Genomic DNA, 25,650 nt, shown 5'->3' with positions numbered 1-25,650 from the left:
CTGGGCTGTCGTCATATTAACACGATATTCTGCGGTCAGAATGCGTGTCCAAATGAGCTGAAGGTCGATGGTGAGTAGGGTATTGAGAGGAGTGGCCACGACGACGGTCGAGGATGTATGGAACTCGAAACGCGTAAATGTGGGCGCGAACATGGTTTGGGTCAGCCTGTAGGGGGCCAGCCTCAACGACGTACGTATGCAACTCTTTAGTTGACGGCGTCTGTCGTAATCTCAAGGAATAACATGACCGATTGCTGAAGAGAGTACTGAGATAAGGACTCGTAGGAACTTAGTTTCCTGGTTAAATATTCTGCATGTGTCAGGACTTGGATCTGTGCAGTATGGTCAGGATATCTCCAACTAGATGGTTTACAAACGGATGCTTCTTCAACTCTCAAGCGGGCCTAGCATCTTTCTGTAATTGCTCATAGGGTGTCCAAAGTTTCGATTGAGACAGGAGAAATAGTCCTCCTGCTCTTGTTCCTCCACGCTTCGCACTTCTCGCGACTCGGGTTAGCGAAGGGGGCTCTCTTCAATGCTACGACCACAGGTTTGCGAAAAACGCTGCAGAGCCTCGCCATAGACTCGAATTCGTCACCCATTACGTCTCCTTTACGTGGACATGCTGGACGCTATTCCTAATTTCCGAGCGTTCGCAGTTATTGCGATATGCTCGCAGGCCTGAATAACAACACTCACCCTTTATCTTGGGATGTTGTATAAGTAACCAGATAGATACTCGTTAGATTACGGCCTTCAAAGTACCCGACATGATAGATTTGACAACGCAGACCATCTGTGGCTCAACCCAGCTGCGAAGTAATGGACACCAGAAGTGAGCCGAGGACGTTACTAGCCCAGCGGCCCCAAGCATCAGAGTAAATTGCGGGTGTAAGTACGTGTACATAAGACGCGTCAGCTACCGGCGAGGCTGTGGAGCATAGGCACTTACCTGATTGTATCAAGTCCGACTCGCGTGGATCTGCAGCCTCGGCAACCTTAGTGTCACGAATATGTCCCTAGCTCGCTTGGGTTGGCGTCCTCCTCTCCTCCTTTACACCTCTCCTTTGTCGGATAGCACGGGATACGTTATCGACGTTGTGTTCCAGAAATAGCTTGTGGGGCTTGGAGGTGCGTAAACTTCCTCTATCCGTAAAGTGTTAACGCTGGTTTGGCTGGATGCAGCGCCTTTAACTGGGGTCAAACCCCTTCTCACTTCCGTTTGTGGCAACGTGAGTTCATCCCTTTCAGACATGGGCCAAAGTCGATACCCAGGTGTTATTACAATGGTCGCCGTTGATCCTCTGTTATGGTTGTTGTTGTGGTCGGTGGAGATGTCATTTGTTGGACAATTTCTCTTCTGGGACTTATATTTTGAGCGTTGTCGACCAAACACCCCGTCAACTAGATTGTGGGAACATGTTATGGGGACGGATGTCTCATCCAGCTCACGCAGGACCAGCCATTCGGTTAAACTGGAGGATTTCGGTGGAATTCGCCTGAACTATTCTCTCTTCTTGCTTCTGGGGGCAATCTGGCTGGTCCGGGTCGGTCATGGCTTGGAATATGGCGGACCGGAAGAACAGTTCATTAACCCAACTGTGCGCCTTTCCCAGCCTTCCTGGAAAGGTACAGGACTCTGAACTCATCCTTTCGCTCTCTTCGTACGCAGCACCGAAGTCACTCGTTTTGTTTTTGGCTCTTCTTTTCCATCCAATCGCTTTCATTTCTTATCCCTTTCCAGGCTGACCTTCGTTATTCCTGGCAATGAGGCTATCAAGAATCGCGGCCTTGCTGGGCCCAGCAGTGGGTGCCTATGCGCAGTCGAATTCATCCGCCTCTCCAAGTTCTTCAATCTGCTCGACGGCCTCAGCATGCAAACCCTTCTTGATCGAGCTGACGTGGGGACTCACGAACGCATCGAACATCTTCTCCAGAGAGGCGATCTTGACTAATGGCTCCTTTCCTGGCCCTCCTCTGAGACTCGGCGTCGGAGAATGTGTTGACTTTACGGTAATCAACAACATGCCTAACGTCACTGGTGTTCACTTCCACGGCATCCGACAGCTAGGGACACCGTGGGCAGATGGAGTTCCGGGCGTCTCTCAATACACGATTCAGCCAGGCTCCAGCTATAACTATCAGTGGACAGCTGAGGAATCTGGCATCTATTTCTACCATAGTCACTACAAAGGTCAAATGATGGATGGTCTATATGGGGCAATCATTATTTCCCCAACGGAAAATGCGACTAGGCCATTCTCACTAATCAGCAATAGCTCTGCCGACGTTCAGAAGATGGAGGCCGCAGAAGCAAACGTCGAGGCAATCCTGACAGCCGACTGGAATCGCTTTACCTTCAATGAGTTCTTTGAAATCGAGAAGTCCGCGAACATCGACTACTCCTGCACAGACTCTTTCGTACTGAATGGGATGGGATCATCCTACTGCTTATCAGAAGCCACTCTCAACGCCGACGAAGCTGCCCAGGCGGAGATTGTTCTTGACGGTACGTCCTTGACTGCGAAGGGGTGTATTCCACCCAACAACACCGTGGTCCAAGGCAACTACAGCCGTAACTTGGCCGCCTTGCCCGCTGGCGCATACTACGAATGCACGTCTTACACTGGCACGAACTTCACCTACTTGGTCGATGCTGCGGACGAGTGGGCAGCATTATCATTTATCAGTCCTAGTGGTACGGCACTTTTCAAGATCACCATTGATAGCCATAAGCTATACGTTTACGAGGTTAACGGCCACTATATCGAACCTCAGGTGGTGGATCAGATTGAAGTCGACAATGGAGATAGAATCTCAGTGCTGGTCAAGCTCGATCAAACCCCAGCGGACTACACCATCCGCGTCGCGAACAGCGGCTTGAATCAAGTCATCTCGGGGTACGGCATCTTGTCTTATCAAGGCAGCTCAGGGCCCTCGACCACCGCTGAAGCTCTTATGAATTATGGAGGCCAGAACACGACCACCATCACTGTTTTGGACAAGGCTACGGCTTACCCATACCCTGCGGAGGCGGTCTCAAGTACGGCCGATGCAACCTTCGTTCTCGACATTATGAAGGACCCGGAAGAGTCGATGTCATGGGCTTGGGTTCTGAATGGGGTAGACGCATACAACCAAAGCCGAGATGATGAAACCCCGCCACTTCTCTATCAGTCTCCAGCAGACATTCCCACTAGCGATCTCATACTGAGGACTAACTACAACGAATGGGTGGACCTTATCATTAAGGTAGCTGGCCCGTTGGCAGAACCGCACCCCATCCACAAACACGCCAACAAATTCTTCGTTATCGGGACGGGCACTGGGGATTTCAACTACACTACTGTTGCCGAAGCTCAATCCGCTGGGGTCGAGTTCAATCTCGACAATCCACCGTTTGTGGACGGCTACACAAGCACGGAAGCGGAAGGCGCAGCCTGGATGGTGTTCAGATACCAGGCCAACACCCCAGGAGCGTGGCTGTTGCACTGCCACGTGCAAAGCCACTTGACGGGTGGGATGGCGGTGGCGATCCTGGATGCCGTGGACAAGTTCCCATCGATTCCCTCCGACGTTGGCAAGGTGTGCTCCAATGCAGGGTCCAGCTTCACCGGCTCCAATACCACCGTCTCAACCACCTCGCCGACAGTTGCTTCGTACACCAACATTGCAGCGGCTTCGTTGAGTCACCAGAAGGCAGCTGCTCTCAGCGTAACCTTGGCTCTGGCAGCAGCTGCTGGTCTGTTCTACTAGAGTCACCTTAAGGATAAGGGCTAGTTGCATTGGAAGGGTTTTCGCATCGAAATTCTGCCTAATTGCCATACCTTATGATACGTTACGCTGGTTTGGGGATGGACGAGAGTGTTGATTAGTGCGAACTTGGTAGAGTATTGCTTCAAAAATCACCCACAATCAACCCACCCGTACGCTTTGCAGACAACAAGAACCGCCTCGTACAAGGGCGATACTTCTTGTATATATATTCTTATGGAATGGTCCCCGTTCCGCACAAAAAATAATGCCCAGAGATACCCTGCAGCCTTCTAGAATGGAAGAGAAGCCTGTCTGGAGACGGGGAAATAAACAGCAAGCCAATGGCGTCAGAAGTGGCAGTAGATCTTAGCTGACCATCTCAGTGCCCGTGAAGCCTGTCTGGATAAGCCCGAGATAGACGTGGCCCCCACGACGGTTGAGACACGGCCGATTGCCCACACGACTCGCCCTAAGCCCAACCCGGCAGCGGGCTGCGAACAGAGAGTTTCTACCACCTGGCAATTTGCTCCCAGCTGCGTCGAGGTTTACTGAATGACCAGCTTGTTCTCTCCACCAGCATCCATGCTCTTTTGCCATTCATCCACTAGAAATTAGTCCCGTCGCCTCGACTCTCGCCTGCCTCGCTCCTCAATGATCGTTGGGTCGGGGAACGCTGTTGGTCACCGAATGTTCCGTGTGAGAAGACCAGCATTTTTGACACCTTCTATTTGCGAAAGAATCACTTGCTCTTCTCCTTCGCCCTTCGCCTCTTCCTAGGCCAGGTCCTTCTGTTGGATTCATCCGAGGGACTGCAATGGCATCAGTCACGGCCCAGCGTCGCGGAGTCCGGGCTGCATGTGACCGATGCTATGAGCTCAAGGAACGCTGCCAGCGTGTTTCGCTGACTGCCACCTGTGTCAGATGTGACAGGCTAGGTCAGGCCTGTCTGACTGTGCGTCCACCGCGACGGGCGGGTCGAAGGCCACAACATGCAGACCACTCTGCCTCTCAAACATCGTCAAGCCGGTCAAGCTCGGACGCTCAGTCTGAACGCGATGTCGGTGCCTGGCTACGGGATGTTCCTGGTCTCTGCCCGGAAGAGAGGGATCTGATGAGTTTCCTCCTCTACCAACCCCAGACATTGCAGTTCTATGTGGTCGGCTCCAGCTTTGAAGATGCTGAGCAAAAGTCGTTTGAGGCCCCGTTGCCGGCCGCTTTGCCGGTACTCAAAGACGCCTACCTCGCCTATGCAGGCGGGCTGAAGGGATTCCAGAGCGACAAACCGATGGATGTGAATGTGGACGCTAATCTCCGGCATGCATCCTCAGCCATGAGAACACTGCGCATGCTGCCGATTACCAGTGCAGAAGATGCGGCTTTATGTCTCACAGTGGGGATGGCTTTAGCACTTTATATCTACACAGAGGTTGGTGTTGGTGTACCCGATATCTGCCGCTATTGCCTCAGCCGTGCCAGGCCTTATATTGAGCCTGCCGCATCGATCCCTGGAACAGAGCCCCAGCTCGTCTTTCTTGTATTGCTGGAGATCATGGACTGTGCGGTCCACCGCCGAAAACCGACACTGAGGATCCAGTCACCGCCCGCAAAAGGCGTGGATCGCCACTTGGGGTTCTGCCTCCCCTTACTTCCATACTATTACGATCTCTGTGCCATCAGCCACTCGCTGATCGACGCCAGCAATGCCAGTTTCGTATACACACTGCACCAGCATCTCCGGAGCATCCAGGCTGCTGTGAATGCATGGCAACCGTCCACACCGGAGCATTTCGTCAATGAATTCTCGTCGGTCGAAGTGGTCCACCTCCTGGCGCAAGCGAGGGTATACCGATTGGCCGCGTTGCTGATGGCCCACCGACTGCAACACGAATTTGGACAAGAGGATGGTCAGGCGGATATCTGGTCGCGCGAGGTGCTCATGGAACTCGAGCTGGCTCGACGGACGACACAGCGATCGATCCGGTTTGTAACGCTGCCGTTCATTGTTGCTGCGATCGAGATTCGAGACCCAGCCGCACGGACCAAAGCAGTCCAGGATGTGGACGAGTATGTTGATCGATTTATGCCGGTCGTGCAGGAAGCCACCAGGACATTTTTGTCGCGCATCTGGCGCGAGCGGGATGCTCAGGGAATACGCGCTTGGTTTGACTCCGTCCACAAGCCATGCGTTATACTGGACTCTCTCGGATCTTCCCGCTGCATGGGATTCCTCCAAACGCAAGGAAAGTAGAGAGCCAAGAGCTGATTCGGGGATCGAGGCAAAAGAGCGACCTTTGTGTTCTACTGTGAACCACCCCTCCCACGTCTTCACTTCTTGCCAGACCTCGAGGTTCAGAGGGTTCTACCACACACGGCAGATATTTTTCACCGGTTCTGAGCGCAAAAAAAGTCGACGATCTACGCCAGTGCGAATCGAATACTACTTCCAGGGAGCAAAAAGTTCAGATCGGGCGGCTCTGATCTTACCTTTCTCCTTACAACTAGATCCTGCCCTCGACCCTCGTTTTGAGGAGTTTTGTCAACCCAAGTTTACCCACAACCCACATGGATCTAGTTGTTTTTGTGATATGGCGAGACCACCTGCTACCTTGGGCAACAGCGAACACATATCAGGAGAAAGGCCCCACCCACCAAACCCGATCTGAACCCTTAACAAATCCCTTACTCAAAGCATAGCTTGTTATGAGGTCTCGTTATCGCTGTCACACTTCTTTCAGACAGGGAAATGTTAGAGGAGATTCCGGGCCTTTGAAATATATACCAAACATCGCGAAAAGGGACCCAGTTGGCATTGAGGTTCTGCTTGGCGGTAGTGACTGATACTGCCGGACTCCAGCAATATACTTGGCGAATCTTTGCCGATGACCCTTTTGTTCCGTCAAGCCTGAGCTGAGCCTCTGGCTGAAGGTCGTCATGGAGCCCGTCAGCCCGCTGCAGCTCTCAGCAGGATCCCTGTGCACCTCCTCCTCCCCGTTACCGCGGAGATTGTCCCTGCTTCGTCAAAACAACCCGGCCTGCTTTTCTTCTTGCGTCTCTTCGGAGTGGTGCAACATATTCCGCAAGTCCAAGTCTATGAAAATGCGGCAGAGGTCACAGGAAGCCTGACGACTAGGCGAAAAGCCGTCGGCCTTCATCAAACCATAAATATTGAAGTCTTCATTTTACGGCGTTTGGCACGGTCTACTATACGAGCTGCAGCGCGGCGGTTTCAGCAAAGAACCCAAGCAACGAGACACGTGGACTGATTAGAGCTGTTTTGGCTCAAGAACATCGCAATTCGACGAGAATGTCGACTTCAGCCTGGTCGTCGTGCTCGTTCTTTCTGTCATTGATGGGACAAGTCCAATAGGCGCAGCCTCCTCTTGCATCTTTTCACCGTTGAGCCCGCCACTCTTGATGTGGTAATTGCTTCAACAGACCCAATGCGTCCTAAGGCTCCAATATTCTGAAGTTGGGGGCCTCATACCGCGCCAAGTTGCCCTTTATTCGCTGCGTCCGCCTTCTTGACGATTGGAAACGAGTCTTGGGGGCCAGACTCGTTTACACTGCCTTGAACAACTTAGCCTGGCTCGTATCTGCTAACCGCTTTGATGCGGTGCCTGTCTCGGGTGCCTGTCGATCAACGGGGTCGGTCCGGGTTACACGATGTTCAGCCGATTCCAGTAATCAATATCATGCTCTCGTATTGACCAACCTTGACGGTAAAGCAAATTCTCTCCGAGCCGCCTCCGCCGCCGTCTTTTGAGGCAGGGCAGCCTTACAGCGCCCTGTTAATCATGGCGATGCTATCTTCAGCCCCTCGAATTTCGCGTCAACACTTCTGGCTTTGCTTTCACGAGAACGCATGTTAACAGCTTCAGGCGCCCAAGCACGTTGAGGAGGGAAAAAGATATAAATCATGGATTGTCCACTGTTTGTCAAACGTATGAATCAATCAATTCACTGTCGCATTTAGTTGACCCTGACGTTCATCACGATGAAGCAACTTGCTGTACTTGCGTTACTTGCGGTGCTTCCAATCTCGTTGGCGCAATTCCCCCAAGCTCCTACCGGATTGGATATTATTACCTCGAAGGTCAACCCCCAAGTGAAAATCTCCTATAAAGAAGTGAGCGAGTGTCAAGCGAACAGTCAAATACATTCACTGACAGAATGATAGACCGACATCTGCGAGACCACCCACGGAGTCAAGTCCTATAGTGGTTATGTCCACCTTCCGGGGTCCCTCCTCTCAGACGTTGGGGGGTTCGACATAAACACTTATTTCATATACTTCGAGGCGCGACACAATGCGTCTACCGCTCCACTTGCCATATATCTTGCCGGAGGTCCTGGTGAGAGCTCGATTTACACTGCTCTTGCGAGCGAAAGTGGGCCGTGCTATGTCAATGTCGCGGGCAACGACACGACGGCGAACCCGTGGTCATTCAACAACTACGTCAACATGCTCTACCTTGACCAGCCAGTTCAGACCGGTTTCTCGTATGATGAACTTGTCAATGGCACTTTCAATATTGAGACGCAGATCATTACCCCGGAGGATTTCGACACGTCGCCTTTGCCAGCGATCAATGCGACCTTTCAAGTAGGCACATTCCCCAGCCAAGATCCTTTGCATATCACAAATACCACAGTGTCGAGCGCGAGGGCTCTGTGGCATGCGGCCGAACACTGGCTCTCGTCCTTCCCAGGGTATTCGACCTCGTCCAACAAGCTCAGCATCTGGGCCAACTCGTACGGCGGCTTCTGGGGCCCCGAGACCGCCGCCCTCTTCAGCAAGAACCTCAAGAAGCTTCCAGCCAAACATCCCCTGAAGGCAAAGCACTTGACACTGGACACTCTGGGGATCACCAACGGTTGCATTGACTTTGAATATTCCATGCAAGGATATCCGCAGTATGCCTACAACAATACCTACGGCGTCCGTTTCATCCCGGAGTCTGTCTACAAGGAGGCCATGGACAACATCACCAAGCCGCAAGGGTGCATGGACCTCATGAAGACGTGCCGCTCGCTGGGCAAGATCGGCGACCCGGCGTTCAACGGGAACAACCAGACCGTCAACGAGGCCTGCATGGAGGCTTCGGAGGCCTGTTTTGGGATCATGAGCGCCTTTGATGCGCTGAACAATGTGAGCCATCCGCCGTCCCCAACCGATCGAGCCTCAAGGGGAAACCTAACTGACCAAATGATCCCAGCGAAGCGACTTTGACGTGGCGATCCTCAACCCGGACCCGTGCCCGTACGACCTCGCCGTGACGAACTACCTGAACCTCCCCGCGGTGCAGGCCTCGCTCGGCGTGCCCCTCAACTTCACCTACGACTCGGAGCTGACCACGGGCGTCTACGGTCTGCCGACGCCGTACCAATTCCTCGGCACGGGCGACTCGTTCCGCCAAGCGGGGCTGCCAAACATCGAGTACGCGCTGGCCACGGGGGTCAAGGTGGCCTTCGTCTTCGGCGACCGCGACTACCGCTGCCCCTGGACGGGCGGCGAGGCGACCGCCAAAGCCGCAAAGTGGGCGCACCAACCCGGCTTCCTCGCCGCGGGCTACGAGCCGATCCAGGGTATTAAAGGGGCTGGTGCCCGGCACGGCTTGGTCAAGCAGTTCGGCGCCCTCTCATTCTCGCGCATCCTCGACGCCGGACACTCGGTCAGCGCCTACGCGCCCGAGGCCGTCTACCGCGTCTTCGAGCGCGTCATGTTCGGTAGGGACGTCGCCACGGGATCGCGCAGCGTCGGCGCCACGTACCGCACCACCGGCCCGGCGGACAGTTGGGGCTGGAGGAATACCTTGCCCGCGAACGTGCCGCGGACGTGCATGGTCGAGGGGGAATTCACGCCGACGAACCCGTGGGGAGCCATATCGCTGTCCTGAAACTCAAAGTGTGGCCACTGAGGTAGCTGGGTAGCTGTGTAAATTGTAATACAATCATACAAATCCGTTCCCGATTTTGAGTCAAAGATATCCACCTCCCTTTGGTACGCAGCCTCGTCGTAGTTAAAACGTATGGATAAACCTGAAATGCCACCCCGTGTCCCATGCTCGCCTCATGCTTCAAGTCCCTACACTTGCAGATAGATACAAAAAGAGAAGAAGAAAACTCATTTTTCATAGTGCCTTCTGGACATCCCGCTCCATCATCCGCCGCAGCTCCGCGCCGACCATGCCCATGATGAACGGCTGCTGCGACGTCGTGAACATGTACCCACGACTCGTGTACCGCAGCTCCTTGAGCAGGGCCGGGGAGCCCACGAGATATGCTCCGGGTAGGCCGAACGCGGCGTAGAAGGAGCCGTAGACCAGGACCTGGTGGTCCCGGTACGTGGGAGGGGAAGTCGAAGTCGGATACTTGGTACCCGTCCTCGTACTCGAGCCTGTCGAGAGAGCATCTGCCCCTTCGTGCGGCCATAAACTCCCAGCCCCGGCGCGGTCGTGCATGAGAATCGTCATGCCCGCCGGGCCGCGAGCTCGCTGGATCGTCTCCAGGCTGTCGCCTTGATGATTGATTGCACAGTCGACGAATAGGGTGATGTAGGTCGCGGGGCCGCAGGAGCGAATGTGCTCGAGCAACGAGTCGAGGCTATCGCCGTATCCCTGAACCCTTGGAGCTCTCTTCTTGGACGCCGCACGGAACCCATCCCAGACGGCCTGGGGTGCTGAATCTGGGACGAGAAAGACGTGCTTCTTGAACCCTATCACCGGCCGACTCAGAGCGGCGACGGTCGACATCAGCCCAATGAACGAGTCCGGATAAGTGAGTGCGTCTGCGGTCCCTGTGAGCCGTGCAGCTAGCTTCTCGACTTGGATGTGCAGTTCCGACGTGCCTGTGATCCAGCGTGCACCGCCGGACCCGAGCCCGTATCTGCTTCGTGCCGCGTGGCCCGCATCCAAAATGGTATGGTCGCAGATTGTGCCTGTGGTCCTCCTGATGTCCTGGTCGATGAGTTGTCGAATATAGTCGCAGGTGTGCCGCGCCTCCGTTCTCTCCTGCTCAGTGGGCAGCTCGTCAAGGTAGTTGAACGGCCTGGGCTCGAACTTAGCATTCCCAGTCAGCCCGATATTCTGAGCGGCCTTCACGATTGCTGCGATCAGTCCGTCGACCGTGTCGTTATCGTGATCTGCGGAAAGACAAATCCGGACGCGAGACTCCCAAAAGGGAACTGCGGGCGTCGACACCGGCGTGGCGAGCAGGCCGACCTTCCGAAGCGCGTACGACATCTTCGCTGCCATGCTGGGCCGACCAGCGTGTACCGGGAGGATGGGCGAGATGGCATTGCCATATACGTGGACGCCGGCCCGGTGCAGTTCTTCGCGGACGAAGGTCGCCGCCGCAGTCAGCCTCCGAAGATGGCGCTGCAGCAGGGTCGGTTGGCCCAGGACATTCAACGTTTGGATAATGGATGAGGTCGGAACAGGATCGGCTCCAGAGGCAAGCATCTCGTCACGGCGCTTCAGAACCGTCGCGGCGAATCGAGATTTCCCGCACACAATGCCCCCAATCGCCCCGACCGACTTCGACAATGTTCCCGTGCGGAGGTCGAAGAGGTCAGTCGGGACGGGCTGGTCGGGGTGTTTTTCATTCCAAACCTCGATACACCCGCGACCCGTGCGGCCCAGACACATCAACGAGTGAGCTTCGTCGGCAAGCAGAGTGAAGTTATACTTCTGCTTCAGGCGCACAAGCGTGTCGAGAGCAGGCACGGTACCATCCATGCTGTGATTTTCTTGTCAGAGCGCACGATTCAGCGACCCGTGGAGATGACCGACCTGTAGAACCCCTCGATTGAGACCAGGATATTCGCAAACTTGTCCTTGTACTCGGCCAGGATGGCCTCCATTCTCTCAAAATTGCCATGCGGGAACTTCTTGACCAGTCCGGCATGACTGAGATGCGCGGCGACGTGCATCGAGTTGTGGCACTTGTCATCAAACATGACGAGCCAGTCCTGGTTCAGGATCGCCGAGAAGGCCAATACGTTGGAACCGTATCCTGTGCTGGTCGTGTAGCAGAAGTCGGCAGAGAAGAATTTGGCAAAGCCATCGTGCATAGCCGATTCCAGGGATCTCACTGTACGGGAGTCGGCGACGGGTAGCTTCTCGAGGGCTAAGCGCTGCAGTTCTTCCGCACCTTTGGTGAGATTGTAGAAGCCGGCATAGTTGTGTGAGGCGGCTTGAATGACAGTCTGCCGTGTGCCATGGCCATCTCGAACTTCAAGCTTTGGAGCCCACCGTCCCAGCAATATGCGCTCGTTCTTTCCACTCCGGTTGTCTAGCGGGTAGACGTAACAGTGATTGAATCTGCCTGCAACGGAGATCGGTTTCTGATCGTGTTCGCGCTGTTCCAGCGAGACCTTGCCGCGTGTGTAGGCAAGCCTGACACTCTCGGCGAGCTTGTTCCAGACTTTGGCAGCCGGCGGTTGGTAGACATCATGTTCCAGGGAATGTCGCGGGAGATTCTCGTTCGAAGATTGGAAAGCGACCGACGAGCAGGCTGGCTGGGCATGCTAGATCTTCGTAAGTATGCTGGCCCCAGTCACGGTTGACTCGTTCGTTGTTGACTTACTTGAGACTCCTTCGTATCTGGCTCAGAACTGTCGGTGCTGGATATCGAGTCTGTCTGATCGATGCGTATGATGATTGGCTGTTTTGCTGCTTTCCGAGGCTCAAGGCCGCTTACAGTGCTCGCTTTTTTGAAATCCATGTTACCAACTCGAAATATTCACCGTGATTGAGGATGTGAGATAGATTGGCATGCCTCTGCGAACACGCTGGACAGATAAATAGCCCCAAGGACGCCATGGCTCCGTGTCTAGACTGCGACCTGAACTCTGGCACTACCCAAAACCTCAGGTCGAGGTGACAGCTCGACTAGGCAAAGGCAACATGGTGCACTTTTGCTCGTTTGCACGACGCCATTTTCGTGCAGATGTCTGCCAACAAAGCGACAGTCGAGAGCCATGCTCGAAATGAACCAGCTGTAGCGCACAGCTGCTGCCGCCGAGCATGAAGCCAAAGTAATGCGATCGAATCAATGCCTCTTACCTGACCCGCTTCCACGTTGTTGAGGCGAAGATCTTTCAGATTGGGCATGTGCTTCTCAGGTGTATGAGCCACCTGGCGGCGATGGCTTGCTAAGGGACCAGAGGCTGGCTGAGAGAGAAGAGTCGGCATCGACATTGACCTCAGCAGCTCCATTCAATGGTTGGAGTACCCAGATGCGAGGGAGTGTCCACAACGATCTGGGCGTCGTTAGGCTGAATTCTCGATGCCCTGGATTTAGAAAGTGTGAACAAGCTCCAGGGGCGGTCTAGGTGGTCGATACTGCGCCAATGGTTAACGGCTCATACTCGTATAGGAAAGCGTTATGCTGACTTGGCAAGCCTAGCGAAGGGTAGCCCATATCGCCTACCTAAACAAGTTCGTCTTGCCTCCTCTTGGGCTCAGTGGGCGGGAAGATGCCCAGTTAAGGTTCTTGGGGCGTCACTTTCCGCCACATTTTGTCCCAATTTCGAGGAGGCGGTCTGCCACGAGCCCCTAACCAGAGAATCCCCCTTGACACATTTGGATGGTAGACGCGAGGCGAACAGATGCCACGTATGGAGTGACATGAGATTCCTCGTGCTTCGAACAGCATCGCAAGGCTTTCCCATCGAATGAAAAAGTTCATGTCCCGGTGCATCGGCGAAAATAGCGGTGCAGCTGAGTCTCCCATGTTCAGCTGCAAATGCTAGAAGAGAGATCGGTTCAGCCTCTAGAAAAGGTAACTGTGTTGCAGGAGACAGACCCTGTTCGACCTGGCGATATTGCAAAGCGTAGGTCATAAATGGTATAGACCCAATTCGAGAGTGACTGCGAGTACTTGGTAGTCCTGGTCCTCGTACCGGGAGGCAGCTGTCGCATACCATCGCCAATCCCTCCATTGGTGCTATAAAATAGGAACCCTTTGGCCCCAAGCCGCCGGGTCATTCCAGCAACCTTCACCCAGCGGTGCCTGACAATCTCGGCCGAAGCAGCTTGTACATGCCAGGAGACCGAAGCCCAGCAGCCCGAGGGCCATAAGCCCCGCATTCTCGACGGGCTGTAGCGGGCAGTTTGTTGCTCCGCTTCGGTCGAGGTCCACAGCAGATACCTATATTCAGGGAGCGATGAGGGGCTGTCCGCAGCATAACTCCCCCAAAGAAGCACGACACAGGAAGACAAGGTGTTAGAGTGATGACGGTGGTCAGAAACAATGAGTCCCCAAGACGCGTCAGATCAGTTTATGGCCGTCGAAAGGCCGAGCCGAAGAGCCACCGAGCTTCAGAACGCCGGAACCTCATCGTTCGACGCAAAACATAACCTGTCTCCCTTTCGATACCACAAGCATCGAGTTTAGAATCCTTGTATACTTATCTATCGCTTGGAAACATCAACAAACTGCACAGATCCAAATGGATTACCTCAAGCACCTTCCTGCCCTTCCGCCGCGGGATCGCGCCGTCCGTGCCGCTGTTCTGACTGGCGCGTCGACCGTGGCACTGAGCGCGCTCGTCTGGTGCATTCGAGACTATCATGCCTTCCTGGCTCTTGGGCCCGGTGGCGCTTCGTACAATGTCAAGGGCTGGGCTTTCGTTACCATGCTTCGATTGTTTGCTCTTTCTAAGCGCGGCGCAACCCAGGTCTCGGACTATCCAACGGATGGCGCTCATGAAGACATCAAGAATTTACCAAACAGAAAAGGCGAGCGTGCAGCCGTGGGTGGAATCATCCCGCATCGCCAGCTTTCGCAGCATGCACCTGATGAGATGAAGCCGGTATGGACAACCTGGACTGGAATACCCAGTTGTCGGAGTACTGATTGGTATCTAGTACATTACCAACTTGTTCAAGAATGTCGTGGTACAGAATAGCGACATCTTGGAAGAGCGCCTTTCTCTGTACGAAAAACATAACCCTGCGCTATTTGTTCGCGAGGAGGTCCTCGCGAATAAGGACCCAGCGGCTCCAAAACCGTCTTCAACGGCTTACACTGCCCGCGGCGAATGTGGGCATATCCATCCTGATGTAAGTAGCGGTTGCTCCTTCTCAGGGGATCTAACGTTGGCAGCTCGCATTGCTGATACTAATCTTGGGGCTCATTAGTACTCAATCCATCTCTACCTTTCTCCGGCTGATGCTCGACTCATTATCGAGAAAGGGTGGGGCGAGCGACATCGATTGTCGAAACCCAAGACGGCAAGGTTCACTTTCGAGAACGCCCACGTCGCCGACACATACCTGATGATATACGGCCCCAGGGACACGGATGAAGTTGAAGTGGTGCGCAAAATCCTGCAAAACAGCATTCGTTTCATGTCAGGAAGAGAGAATGTCGAAGCCCCGGAGTGGAAGGTGGCTCTAGCTCCTAAATGATCTGCCAACCATTTTTGCAGATGGTGTATGCACACGGTCATGCTGAGAAAAGTCGGCGCAGCGGGAACGGCGCGGCTACCAGCACAGCAATCTTTTTCCCACCTGGAGCTTCAGGCTCGTTTCAATTGAGGTTACCAAAAAGCGCCCAATCCTTGGGAAGTCATGCGTAATGATGTGCAGGCTGTACTCTCGGTTCGGTTCTCCTAAGAAGCTCAGTTCATCCACCACATTTGCCGAAGCATATGTCGCCCTGCTCTTTCGGCTACCGACTAACGCTAGCAGACGCGATGTTATGGAATGAGAGATTTCTGATTTGATCGTCCTTGGTGCTGCCCTTTTGGTTGACTGCGCCTCAATCCTGCCCTTCCCTTCTACCGGTTGCCCATCCCATCCCCTCTGCAGGTGATTCGGCCAAAACAAGAAGAGCAGTGCTCTGATTGGCCAGAAGTGGTGCATACCCCAGGAATGTGCGTGGGCAGGCTACTGTTGTCTGCCCAGAACTGGTCTATGTGGAGACGGCCTGCATCTGCTTGCATGTGGTTGTGGATTCGTGACCGACATTTCCATTGAGGTCATTGACTTTCGTTAAATGGCTCATACAAAAGTGGCAGCTTCTGCACAACATGCCAGGCAGAAAATCAAGGAAGTTGGAACTTTCTGGCGAGACCAAATTCACTCATATAAAGCATTCGCAGCGCGGTAGGTCGACATATCCACCGTTCCCACAATGAGGGATGGGTTGTGGTGAAGCTCTACAAATGGCCTTGATTCTCACCATCGCGTTCGCATACTTTCTGTGTCCTGTTGCATTGGGTGCAGTTGCTTTGCTATATCTGCTGGTGTTCTAACATAAACTACCAATCTTGTTTCGCGATATTGTTGAAACCCTTACCAGAGAAGGGCTTGCTAGCCACGAGCCCTATTTATTTTTTCTTATTCTCCCGCTGCCGTCCGCTCCTGAGACTGCTGCTTGCAAAGACACGACGCAGGAGGCTCGCATCGAGGGCTCACCGCCATATTCGGCTTGCTCCTGTTCCCTTCAACAGGTTCACGCCAAATGGCCTCAAATACCGTCAGTGGCAATCAGTCAAGGACCATCTGGGAACCATCGGCAACGAAGCCCATGGCAACTGTTTCGAAGATCACAGGTCAGTAGACTTTGATTCTCAGGCAGCAGAGTGATGCTGATTTGATACTCGGTCAGTCACTTCGGCTTCGTCTGCGCCACCACGACCGATTGATCAGATCACGGACGCATACCGTCGTCGGTACGCATCTTACCTTGCTTCGACTTTTCACATCAGTGTCGAGGCGGCCAACCTTGAGGCGGACTACCAGCTCCAGCCTCGTCGTCGATCTGAGGCGTCTGAATCAGAGGTCTACCGCGTGTAAATAGTGGCTGAATCTCGATATGTCCCACAGAAAGCATTGGTCTAGAAATATCTTCGCAACGTCCGCGACGAGTCTCCCGAAGCAGTTCTTGTTGAGGATGATTTTGTTGAATGTTTCTAAAGTCAGCCTTTCCAAGGTTGTTTTGCCAACAGGATTCTTACAGGACAAATACATGAGCCTTATCCTTAATCGACTACTCGACCCTTTTCCCAAAAAGTTACCCGGCGCGTAGCACTGGCCACTAAGACAAAGGCGTCGAAAGGTCTCGCCCTGGTCCGGGGGAAATATAAGTTCGCGTAACCAAGCGAGGCTCGGGGACTAGCCGGCATGCTTGAGAAGGGCGAAGTGTCAAAAATCTCGGTAGATCCTTCATGTGGATCGCCTGTAAGCTGCCCAGAGCGTTTAGCAAGAGGGACAGGGTATCATGCTGCCGACGGCTGTCGGCATCTATCGATTTGCGCCATGAAAAAGCCTATGCACATAAACCAAGACGTATTGATTTCGGCACGAGTTTGTCATTTCGACCGAGTCGTGCAAGAGACCATCTCACGATCAAGTGTAAAACGGTTCTCCACTGGCATTGGAGGCCCAAGGGTGGACTGGGGTATAGACAAGAACAGACAGAGGGGATTTTCGAACAGTCAGACGCCTCCCCCAAGACTCAGCCGCAAAAATGCCTCATATGAGATTGCCAGAGAGAAGGGTGGGCGACGGACCAGGCACGGCAAGCTCCTGAATGGCATAAATGGGCGGCAGAGATCAGGACTAGGCCTGGCAGTTGTCCGCAGGAGAAACACCCTTAACTAGGCCAAGGGGATCGCCTCTACCAGAGAGAGGCTGTGAAGCCACCAATTGTAGGCTGGCCCGAAGCCAACTCCGCTCATTTGCATAGGCGTGGGATGGGCGTTCGGGAAGACGGAACAGCGCACAGACTCCCCTCCAACTCTTGGCTTGATATCAGCTTGACGACTCGCACCGTTGATCTTGTGTCCCTGCCCTTTTCATTTATCCCTCTCCTTTTCTTCGGGCGGGCCGCACGTGCAGCCTTCGAGGAATGAACACAGACGGACGGTGCTCCTTCGATGGCAGCACACCCGAAGAAGGCTCAGAAATCAACGGCGAAGACGATGCCTGCGAAGCTAGCCGTCTTGTTCCGAGGTAAACCTTTGTGCCGATTCCACCGTTGGGTTATAGACCTGTTTTCTGACCCCGGCTTCTACAGTTCCAGTCCCATTTCGAGAGTCCTGAGTACGTTCCCGGCGTTGACCTGTCTGGATTTCAGGACCTCTGCATTGACACGAAGCCCGCCAGGGAGTTTCCCTCGCTTTCTGCACCGCTCATCCGGCCATGGCGGAGCCCGTGGCCAACACTCTCGCGATTTCGCTGGCTACTCAGATCCTCGTAGGGTGAAGCGCAACTGCGTCTCTCAGGCCCTTCTCGAGCTTGTTACTACTTTCCGAGCCATCCTGGGATACTCGTGGCTCAATAGCCTCCTCGTGTTCGTCCCGTTGGCCATTGCCAGCTACCTGGCTCGTGCGAACCACATTCTGGTTTTCACCGCCAATGTCATCGCCGTGGTTCCGCTATCGAGCTTGCTCACCTGCGCGACGGAGAACATTGCACGGGAATCGGGCGACGTCGTTGGCGCTCTGCTCAACGTGACGTTTGGAAACCTGGTCGAGATTGTGATCTTGTGAGTTTCCCTCCCGGCCAAAAGAAAAGTCCAAGACTAACATCTTCCAGTCTGTATGAACCGAGCCGCTTCCATTTCCTCAAAATATCTAACTGATGACTCAAGTGCCGCCCTTTATCACAATCAATATGAGGTGGTGCAAGCCTCTCTTCTGGGGTCGATTCTCGTGAACCTCCTGCTCATCCTAGGGATAGCAATTCTGGCTGGAAGTTTTTGTCATCAAGAGCAGTCTCACAGCAAAGAGGATGCGCAAGCTCTGGCTTGCCTCCTCAGTGTATCTGTCTTCAGTTTGCTCATACCAGTAAGCAGTCCTGCAGTGCTTGGTACAGTCACCTGTTGATGCATTGCAGAGTGCTCTTGTCCACTCTTTTGACGATCTGAAGTCAGCTGGAGCCGCCGTGTTGACTTTGAGTCGGGCGTCTTCCTTGACCTTGTTGGCAATATATTTACTCTATATCTTCCTGCAGATCAAGAAGACTATTGTCAGCAGACCATTGATCCGCGTCGTGAGCTCGAACGGCATGAATGGCTCTGCAAGGACGAGTGGAGACATGGCTGCTTCCAATTCATTGCTAATTCCACGCTCGATTCGATTTCAAGACGAGGAGGCGGCTAGAGGCCATATCACTAAGCCCCCAACCCGAAAAGATAGCTTGGAGATGTCTGCGTTGGACGATTCAGGACAGTCCCAGCTCGGATCTGACGACGCCAACGGTCAGCTAAACTTCGAAGAATCCGAAGGGGATGAAGACGCCGAGACACCAGGACAGGGTTGGAAGGCCTCTTCTGACAAGAGACGCAATCTGAGAAGTTCCATCTACCAATTTCCTTCCCGGATACGAGGATCGGATTCTGGCACTTCAAGTCAGCGGCATATAAGTCCTACCGGCTCGCAGCCCGTGCGGTCACATCGCTCGTCCTACGCAGGCTCAACCTCCAGTCTGCCACGCCTGCTGTTGGGAAACTCCGTCGGAAACGCCGATAGCCCAAGTGATATCGAGACGCTAGAGGATTCGCCTTTGGTTATTGGGAAGCTAGCTTCCAGCTTACTGCTCGTTATATCGTCCTTGCTTGTTGCTATCTGTGCCGATTTCCTTGTGAACACGCTTGACGATATCGTCGAGTCAGGGCCGTTCTCCGAAGCATTCATCGGGCTTATCATACTCCCAGTTGCTGGTAACTGCGCAGAGCTCATCACCGCGACTGCGGTTGCCACTGTAAGGATACCTTTGTCCTTGAAAGCCCGGTGCGGCCAAGGAGGAGCCTTGAGGATGACTCTATTGTGTTTGGGAGATGCTAACTGATATTTGCAGAAAGGCAAGTTCGACCTTGCGATTGGCGTCTCTGTTGGTTCATCCGTCCAGATCTCCCTGTTCGTGACACCTCTCGTCGTCATTGCTGGCTGGGCTCTCAACAAAGACATGACCATGTATTTCGGCATCTTCGAGACTGTGGCGCTCTTCGCAACAACCTTCTTGGTGAATGTGCTCATTCTTTATGGCAAGTCGAACTTCTTGGAAGGAAGCCTGCTCTGTGCCTGCTACTTCATCATTGCAGTCGGAGCATATCTCTTTCCCACGCCAGATCATCGAGCCCCGCATGACCGTCCTCCGGACTGACTCAGGTCGCTCCACTACGATGCGTGGAAGAGATATCAGATTGGCCATGATTGATGCAGTAACAGGCTCGGAAGACCACGGCATCGTCTACTCGAAGCCACAAGAGATAATATCTGAATAGGATGGTGTTATACAGAGCACCTTGGTTGAGCAACGAGAAGTGGAGGGCAAGGACGACTTACCAAGGGGTGCATTTGGGACGAAGATAACGATGCTACAGTAGCACCCACAGATATATATTGACGGAGGTCAGACGACGTCCCCGCGATGCTCCAATCGAACTGAAACGGCGCTCAGCTTTATGGAACGGCGTGAGGAGGGACCAGGAGGAAATCACCCGAGGGAAGAGGAAGTAAGGAGGGCTCAGAGACAATGCAAGGCTGAGCGAGGCTGAAGACAACAAACATGTTGACTCAAAGAGCCAAACTTGCCAAGGCATCATGACTCATGCGGATAGTCACGTGTCAATCCACCAAATCCAACATCATCCGGCCACCCACCGTTTCTCAATGTCACCTAAACTTGCTTTGCACAGTTAGCTTCGCTGATTACTAGGTGTACCTTGCTGATAAGACAGGGATGTGTACCCTCGGCCAGTGTCGTACTCTGATGGACTCGACAAGGCACCAGCTTCTCAACCTGGGCGAGATCCGACTTGAACGAGTTCCCATGGCTATATGTGTGCCTTGACTTCGAAAATTGACATGTAGCCGGAGCTGCAACTCTTGGACATCTCGGGCTTGACAAGAATCAGGTGACGATGCTGAGAGCACAAAAGATGCCCGGCTTGTGGCAAATTCAGGTACCCTTCCCGTACATTCCTTATCTTTCATTTTTGATCCTCCTGCCTCGCTTGTGGGCTTCTGGGGCCCAACGTTGTTCGGCGCCTTCGCCCATTCAGAGGCAAAAATGCTACTTAATCCTTAGTATGCAGCAACATCCATGAGCTGCCGGCCAATCTTGGCGGACAGGATGCGATATACTCCGCTCTTCGGCTATCGATCCTGTTATCTGCCAATTGGCTGTCGCAAGGCACTCTACTTTGTTCTTCTCCGCCTTTTCCTTGTCGAGGCCAGAGAACCCGCTGCGGAGCTTTATGCGACAGCTCTGTGCAATAAGAATACGTCGTCCCGCACACAAAGGGCTCACTCATCACTGCCAAGCTCTGGCAAAGGTCGTTCGGGGATTCAACAAGCACCACCTAACGGGTCGAACACAAGCTTGTCGTAACCGCAGTACCGCTATCGGCATCAGGCTTCCCGCGACGCTCCAGCGGGCAATACAACGCGGTATTGGCCAATGACTTGCTCTGGTCTTCTATCTGAAGAGGGGCGTCTCTGCATTGGCTGGGTCGGCACGAGAGCCTGACCTAGCCATCAGAGTTGCTCTAGCTGTGCACTACTCTCCAAGGTTCGTGCTACACAAGATCTTCTGACAGGGTAGCATTGTGGTATGATGACATCTCTCGCTTGTTGCGGTTCATATTTGGTGGAAGCTGCACCTTTACTCGGACGTCAATTCTCGTTCAAGCTCAGTTCGTCACAATAGAAGAACATGATGTTCAAGCGCTGGGATATCCTTCTGCTAGTCGGCACCTTCCTGCTGTCCGCCGTCTCTGGCCATCGCCGTGATGTTTCTCGAAACCGAGGGTATACTGCGAAAGCACTGGAGGATATGCGAACCAGGTCTCTCTATGGCAGGGATACCCCGCCAGCACAACGACTGTACTATACGAATGCGACCGAGAGTGAGTCTCACGCTCCTAGGTTACCATATTTCACGACATAGATATGGTATGCTCACGATGGCCCAATGTAGAATATTACGTCGAGTCTCTGCCCGACATCCCCAAGACCTTTATGACCGAGATGTACTCGGGTGTTATTCCCCTTAACATGTCGGATAACAGCCGTGGCATGTTTTTCGTCTTCCAGCCTCGTGTGGGGCCACCAGTTGAGGAGATCACTATTTGGTTCAATGGCGGTCCAGGTAAGGCTAGGAAATTAACAGTGCAGAGAGAGGTTTCGCTCACCGAGATGACAGGCTGTAGCTCTCTCGAAGGGTTTCTTCAAGAGAATGGCCGCATTCAATGGTCTTGGGGACAGTACGTGCTCCAGAAAGCTTGAGCAACAACTCCTTGGGACTTCTAAATCACTGTCTCTTGCCGTACTAGTGCTTGATGCTAAACAAAAGCAGGTATTCACCAGGAATCAATCCCTACTCATGGGTGAACTTGACGAACATGCTTTGGGTCGAGTATCCAATCGGCGTGGGCTTCTCACGAGGCGAGCCGACCGCCACGAATGAGGAAGAGCCTGCGGCTGAATTCATCGAATTCTTTCGCAACTTCCAGGTACGATCAAACTGCTCCTACATCATGACTCGGTCATTCAGACTGAGCTCTACTAGACGATTTTCAACATCAGCGACTACAAGATATATGTCACGGGCGAGAGCTATGCCGGCCGATACGTCCCGTATGTCGCGAATGCGATGCTTGATCAGAACGATACTACGCATTTTAACCTTTCAGGTACGGTCCGCCGCGCAGCTCTGTATCAGATTCGACAGGTTTTGATGCTTAGTCTTAGGTGCTTTGGTCTACGATCCGTGCATCGGCTCCTATGACTACCTCAACGCCATAGCGATATACCCATACATTCAACAGAACAACAACTTCATGGGGTTCAACGACACGTTCGTGGATCATCTCGCCCAGCGCGACCAGACCTGTGGATACTCGCAGTACCGCGAGAACTTCCTGCAGTTCCCGCCCAACGGCACACAGCCGGCGCTGTATCTCAATGCGACGGCCGACCCGGACTGCGACCTGTGGGATCTCGTGTATGATAGCGCCTACAGCGTCAATCCGTGCTTCAACGTCTACGAACCGAACCTGCAGTGCCCCCTGCTCTCCGACCCTCTGGGGTTCCCCAGTGATCTGATCTATTCCTATCCCGGACTGCCGCCGTATTTCAACCGCACCGACGTGAAGAAGGCCTTGCATGTTCCCGTGGACAGTGACTGGACGCTGTGCACGGGGCCGGTCTTCGTCGGTGAGGGCGGACCACAAGACCTGGGGGATCTGAGCCTCGACCCGATCCAAGCTGTCCTCCCCAGAGTCATTGAAGCGACAAACCGAGTCTTGGTGTACGTTTCTCACGCCTCATTGATACCCTTACATCTATGGTCATAGATCATACGGCGAGCTAACTCCTACGTAGGTCCAACGGTGCACTGGACATGGACCTGCTCCTGAACGGGACCATGCTCGCGATCCAGAACATGACCTGGAACGGCCAGCTGGGGTTCCAGACGGCGCCGTCCAAGCCCATCGTCATCACCATCCCGGACGTCCAGTACCAGCAGGTCTTCACCGACAGCGGCTTCGACGGGCTGGACTTCCACCAGGGCGTGATGGGCGTGCAGCACTTCGAGCGCGGGCTGATGTGGGCCGAGACCTATCTCAGCGGGCACATGCAGCCTCAGTTCCAGCCCCGGAGCTCCTATCGGCACCTGCAGTGGCTGCTGGGGCGGATCGACGCGCTGTGAGGGGTAGCTTACGTGTGCGAGCGGGATCGATTTGACAGAGTTGACACCGTTATCGTTTGCAGAAGAGCAAGCTCGGGGGGATCACCCTGACACAGCAAAGAGACACTTCAGCCTGATCAGCCCCCCCTTAGTCGAGCCTTCAACAGATATCTTTCCGGATATAATACCCTAGCAAACTCATCATGTAGCTGCGTGCGGTGTATATATATATATATATATATGAGGATACCTGGCAGATCTTCATCACGAACCCTCCTCCGAGCATTCTAACCGCAATAATCTTGCTCCGCAAGGCCACTCCTACTCAGCCTCACCCAACGTCCCCCTTGACGCCGACCCTCATCAGCGGACCCAGCGACCGAGCACAAGCTCTCCACGTGTCGCGGGTAGTGTGTCCTGGCGATGCGTCTTCGGTAGGTCGGGGTAAATTGACTCTGACTAAAGACCTTAATCGACGATATTCCGCGCTATTCGATTCTGTCACATGGATGGCAGCCGAACGACGATGACGAGGTTCCTTTCAGCGATCTGAAGAGTGGATCAGGCAAGAGCAAGAGAGGGTATGCTAATATCGAATTCTGTAAGGTGCAGGCGCAGAAAGATGGGCTACAACACTCTTCAGGGTGGACACGTGCTTCATCTAGGAATGTTCAGCAGCGAGATAGTTCCCTGCAAAATTAACGGAACATAATATCTCCTAGCATTCCAAAGAGGGAGCCTTATCTAGGGCAGCGCTGCAACTATTGCGTAGTTCTTGGGTAACGACTACAACTCACCGTTGCTGCTTTCGAAACTTCCTGGCAACCTCGACATGGACCCTATTGCTTGTCATCCCTTTTCTCTGAGGGTGCCTGGCCCTAACTGGATTATTACGGTTACCCAAGGGGGCTGTGGCAGAATTTCCTGGCCATATTTTTGAGGACAACATAAGCTATCTAGTTTGTGATAGCACCATCACACGCCCACATCGAACATATGATGCAAATAAACTATTTGTGATTAAAGGAGCTCGCCATTTCCTCGGCCTTACTCGTCAAAATCACTTCCTCGAAGAGCCTTAGCTGACTACATGAGGGAGGGTGAAGGAAAACTCGATGCGGTTGGGATGATTCGTTCGTCGCGAAACGTTTGCTTGGGGCATGAAGCTTCCGCTCAGAACATTTCCCCCATATCGTTCGAATTCCTCGTTGCCGCTGACGGGCCGCTGTTATACATACTGATTACACGCCCTCCATTAGCTCCCGCGAAAGTGCATACATTCCTATATATATATCCGACTTACGGTGCTGACGTGGTTGCATTTCCGGATATTGTCCGGAAGCCGGTGATACTGGTTAAATCAAGTCTTATATACCTACAGATCACCTCACAAGACCGCAGAGTGATTTCCTGCATAGAAAGGGGCCTGTTCACTGTTCAGATCTCCCTTACATGACCTTGACGAAGGGAAAGGATTGTTAATTGTCTCAGAAAAGCAGTATACGAAGCTCCACAACACCAAAGGAGAGGAAAGTCTCGAGATGGAGTGGGACGAGAACACGCAGGATGAGCACGAGTACATGGAGAATCCGGACGAAGAGGAACAGATGGGCGAGGAGGATTACTATGAAACCCCGCTGGAAGAGGATGAGATGTACATGCACGACGGACAAGGTGGGTACGAGGACGACGAGCAAATGCATCAGTACCATGGCGCTCAAGGGGCGGCAGATGGAAGCCAGCATATGGGAGCGCAAGGTCATTCAGCTTCTTCAGGTGGAGGGACAGGCTCGAATGGAATGAGCGCGAATCATTCTTCCAAAACACCGTGGCCTCGACCTGACTCCCATATCCAACAGTCGCAGTCACACCCTCAGCCCACAGGGGGAAATCAGGCATCAACATCTCCTCAGTCGGACGCCCAGATCGAGAAAACAGTCAATAGTCAGCTGGTAAGCAGTCTTCAGAGGCAAGGGAAAAGCCAAGCGGTAAGTTTCGAAATTCCCCTGACCGGACTTCAGGGTGGAAAAAAGGGATGTTAACATTTCATCCCCTTTAGGAGATTAATAGCGTTGTCAATTTTGCGAACAATCCCCCGGGCGGTGCTGCTGGGTAGCCGCCGTACTCTTTATTTGCAGCCATATATTCCGAACTCAACCTTCCTTCTCTCGAGATGATCGTATTATTCGTTCTCTCCGGATAGAAATAGTGAGACATGTTTTTTTTTTTAGCCAGAGTCTTGAAG

General features: G+C 53.4%; 9 protein-coding genes across 9 annotated transcripts; 8 read left to right on the top strand and 1 right to left on the bottom strand.

Annotated features, from left to right (window-relative positions):
- Window positions 1-1,613: 1,613 nt before the first annotated feature.
- Window positions 1,614-3,937, top strand: PV07_03882 (uncharacterized protein). The gene has a single exon (XM_016390642.1). The coding sequence runs from the start codon at window positions 1,768-1,770 to the stop codon at window positions 3,754-3,756; it is 1,989 nt and encodes a 662-aa protein (XP_016252544.1). The 5' UTR covers window positions 1,614-1,767; the 3' UTR covers window positions 3,757-3,937.
- Window positions 3,938-4,570: 633 nt separating this feature from the next.
- On the top strand, window positions 4,571-6,671 carry PV07_03881 (uncharacterized protein; the record flags this gene model as incomplete). The annotated part of the gene is made up of 1 exon (XM_016390641.1): window positions 4,571-6,671. The coding sequence occupies one exon, from the start codon at window positions 4,571-4,573 to the stop codon at window positions 6,002-6,004; it is 1,434 nt and encodes a 477-aa protein (XP_016252543.1). The 3' UTR covers window positions 6,005-6,671.
- Window positions 6,672-7,750: 1,079 nt separating this feature from the next.
- PV07_03880 (uncharacterized protein) lies at window positions 7,751-9,707 on the top strand (the record flags this gene model as incomplete). Its single annotated transcript, XM_016390640.1, has 3 exons — window positions 7,751-7,882; window positions 7,934-8,905; window positions 8,973-9,707. 3 exons carry the CDS (start codon window positions 7,751-7,753, stop codon window positions 9,651-9,653), a joined length of 1,785 nt encoding a protein of 594 aa, XP_016252542.1. The 3' UTR covers window positions 9,654-9,707.
- A 16-nt stretch (window positions 9,708-9,723) lies between these two features.
- On the bottom strand, window positions 9,724-12,495 carry PV07_03879 (uncharacterized protein). Its single transcript, XM_016390639.1, has 3 exons — window positions 12,343-12,495; window positions 11,547-12,283; window positions 9,724-11,493 (listed from the first exon to the last, which is right to left on the bottom strand). Exons 1-3 carry the CDS (start codon window positions 12,478-12,480, stop codon window positions 9,888-9,890), a joined length of 2,481 nt encoding a protein of 826 aa, XP_016252541.1. The 5' UTR covers window positions 12,481-12,495; the 3' UTR covers window positions 9,724-9,887.
- A 1,625-nt stretch (window positions 12,496-14,120) lies between these two features.
- On the top strand, window positions 14,121-15,504 carry PV07_03878 (uncharacterized protein). The gene is made up of 3 exons (XM_016390638.1): window positions 14,121-14,572; window positions 14,628-14,822; window positions 14,901-15,504. The coding sequence occupies exons 1-3, from the start codon at window positions 14,210-14,212 to the stop codon at window positions 15,168-15,170; spliced, it is 828 nt and encodes a 275-aa protein (XP_016252540.1). The 5' UTR covers window positions 14,121-14,209; the 3' UTR covers window positions 15,171-15,504.
- A 395-nt stretch (window positions 15,505-15,899) lies between these two features.
- Window positions 15,900-16,751, top strand: PV07_03877 (uncharacterized protein). The gene is made up of 2 exons (XM_016390637.1): window positions 15,900-16,318; window positions 16,375-16,751. Exons 1-2 carry the CDS (start codon window positions 16,228-16,230, stop codon window positions 16,560-16,562), a joined length of 279 nt encoding a protein of 92 aa, XP_016252539.1. The 5' UTR covers window positions 15,900-16,227; the 3' UTR covers window positions 16,563-16,751.
- Window positions 16,752-17,644: 893 nt separating this feature from the next.
- PV07_03876 (calcium/proton exchanger) lies at window positions 17,645-19,874 on the top strand (the record flags this gene model as incomplete). Its single annotated transcript, XM_016390636.1, has 5 exons — window positions 17,645-17,810; window positions 17,874-18,255; window positions 18,361-18,556; window positions 18,606-19,472; window positions 19,569-19,874. 5 exons carry the CDS (start codon window positions 17,645-17,647, stop codon window positions 19,872-19,874), a joined length of 1,917 nt encoding a protein of 638 aa, XP_016252538.1.
- A 1,072-nt stretch (window positions 19,875-20,946) lies between these two features.
- On the top strand, window positions 20,947-23,650 carry PV07_03875 (uncharacterized protein). Its single transcript, XM_016390635.1, has 7 exons — window positions 20,947-21,621; window positions 21,693-21,863; window positions 21,918-21,978; window positions 22,071-22,227; window positions 22,284-22,407; window positions 22,466-23,024; window positions 23,099-23,650. The coding sequence occupies exons 1-7, from the start codon at window positions 21,429-21,431 to the stop codon at window positions 23,424-23,426; spliced, it is 1,593 nt and encodes a 530-aa protein (XP_016252537.1). The 5' UTR covers window positions 20,947-21,428; the 3' UTR covers window positions 23,427-23,650.
- Window positions 23,651-24,946: 1,296 nt separating this feature from the next.
- Window positions 24,947-25,521, top strand: PV07_03874 (uncharacterized protein; the record flags this gene model as incomplete). Its single annotated transcript, XM_016390634.1, has 2 exons — window positions 24,947-25,393; window positions 25,465-25,521. 2 exons carry the CDS (start codon window positions 24,947-24,949, stop codon window positions 25,519-25,521), a joined length of 504 nt encoding a protein of 167 aa, XP_016252536.1.
- Window positions 25,522-25,650: the final 129 nt, after the last annotated feature.

Source organism: Cladophialophora immunda (assembly GCF_000835495.1).
Source record: "Cladophialophora immunda strain CBS 83496 unplaced genomic scaffold supercont1.2, whole genome shotgun sequence".
Taxonomy (NCBI): Eukaryota; Fungi; Ascomycota; class Eurotiomycetes; order Chaetothyriales; family Herpotrichiellaceae; genus Cladophialophora; species Cladophialophora immunda.
The sequence above is the reverse complement of the archived record's forward strand: the minus strand, read 5'-3'. Positions and strand labels throughout refer to the sequence as shown.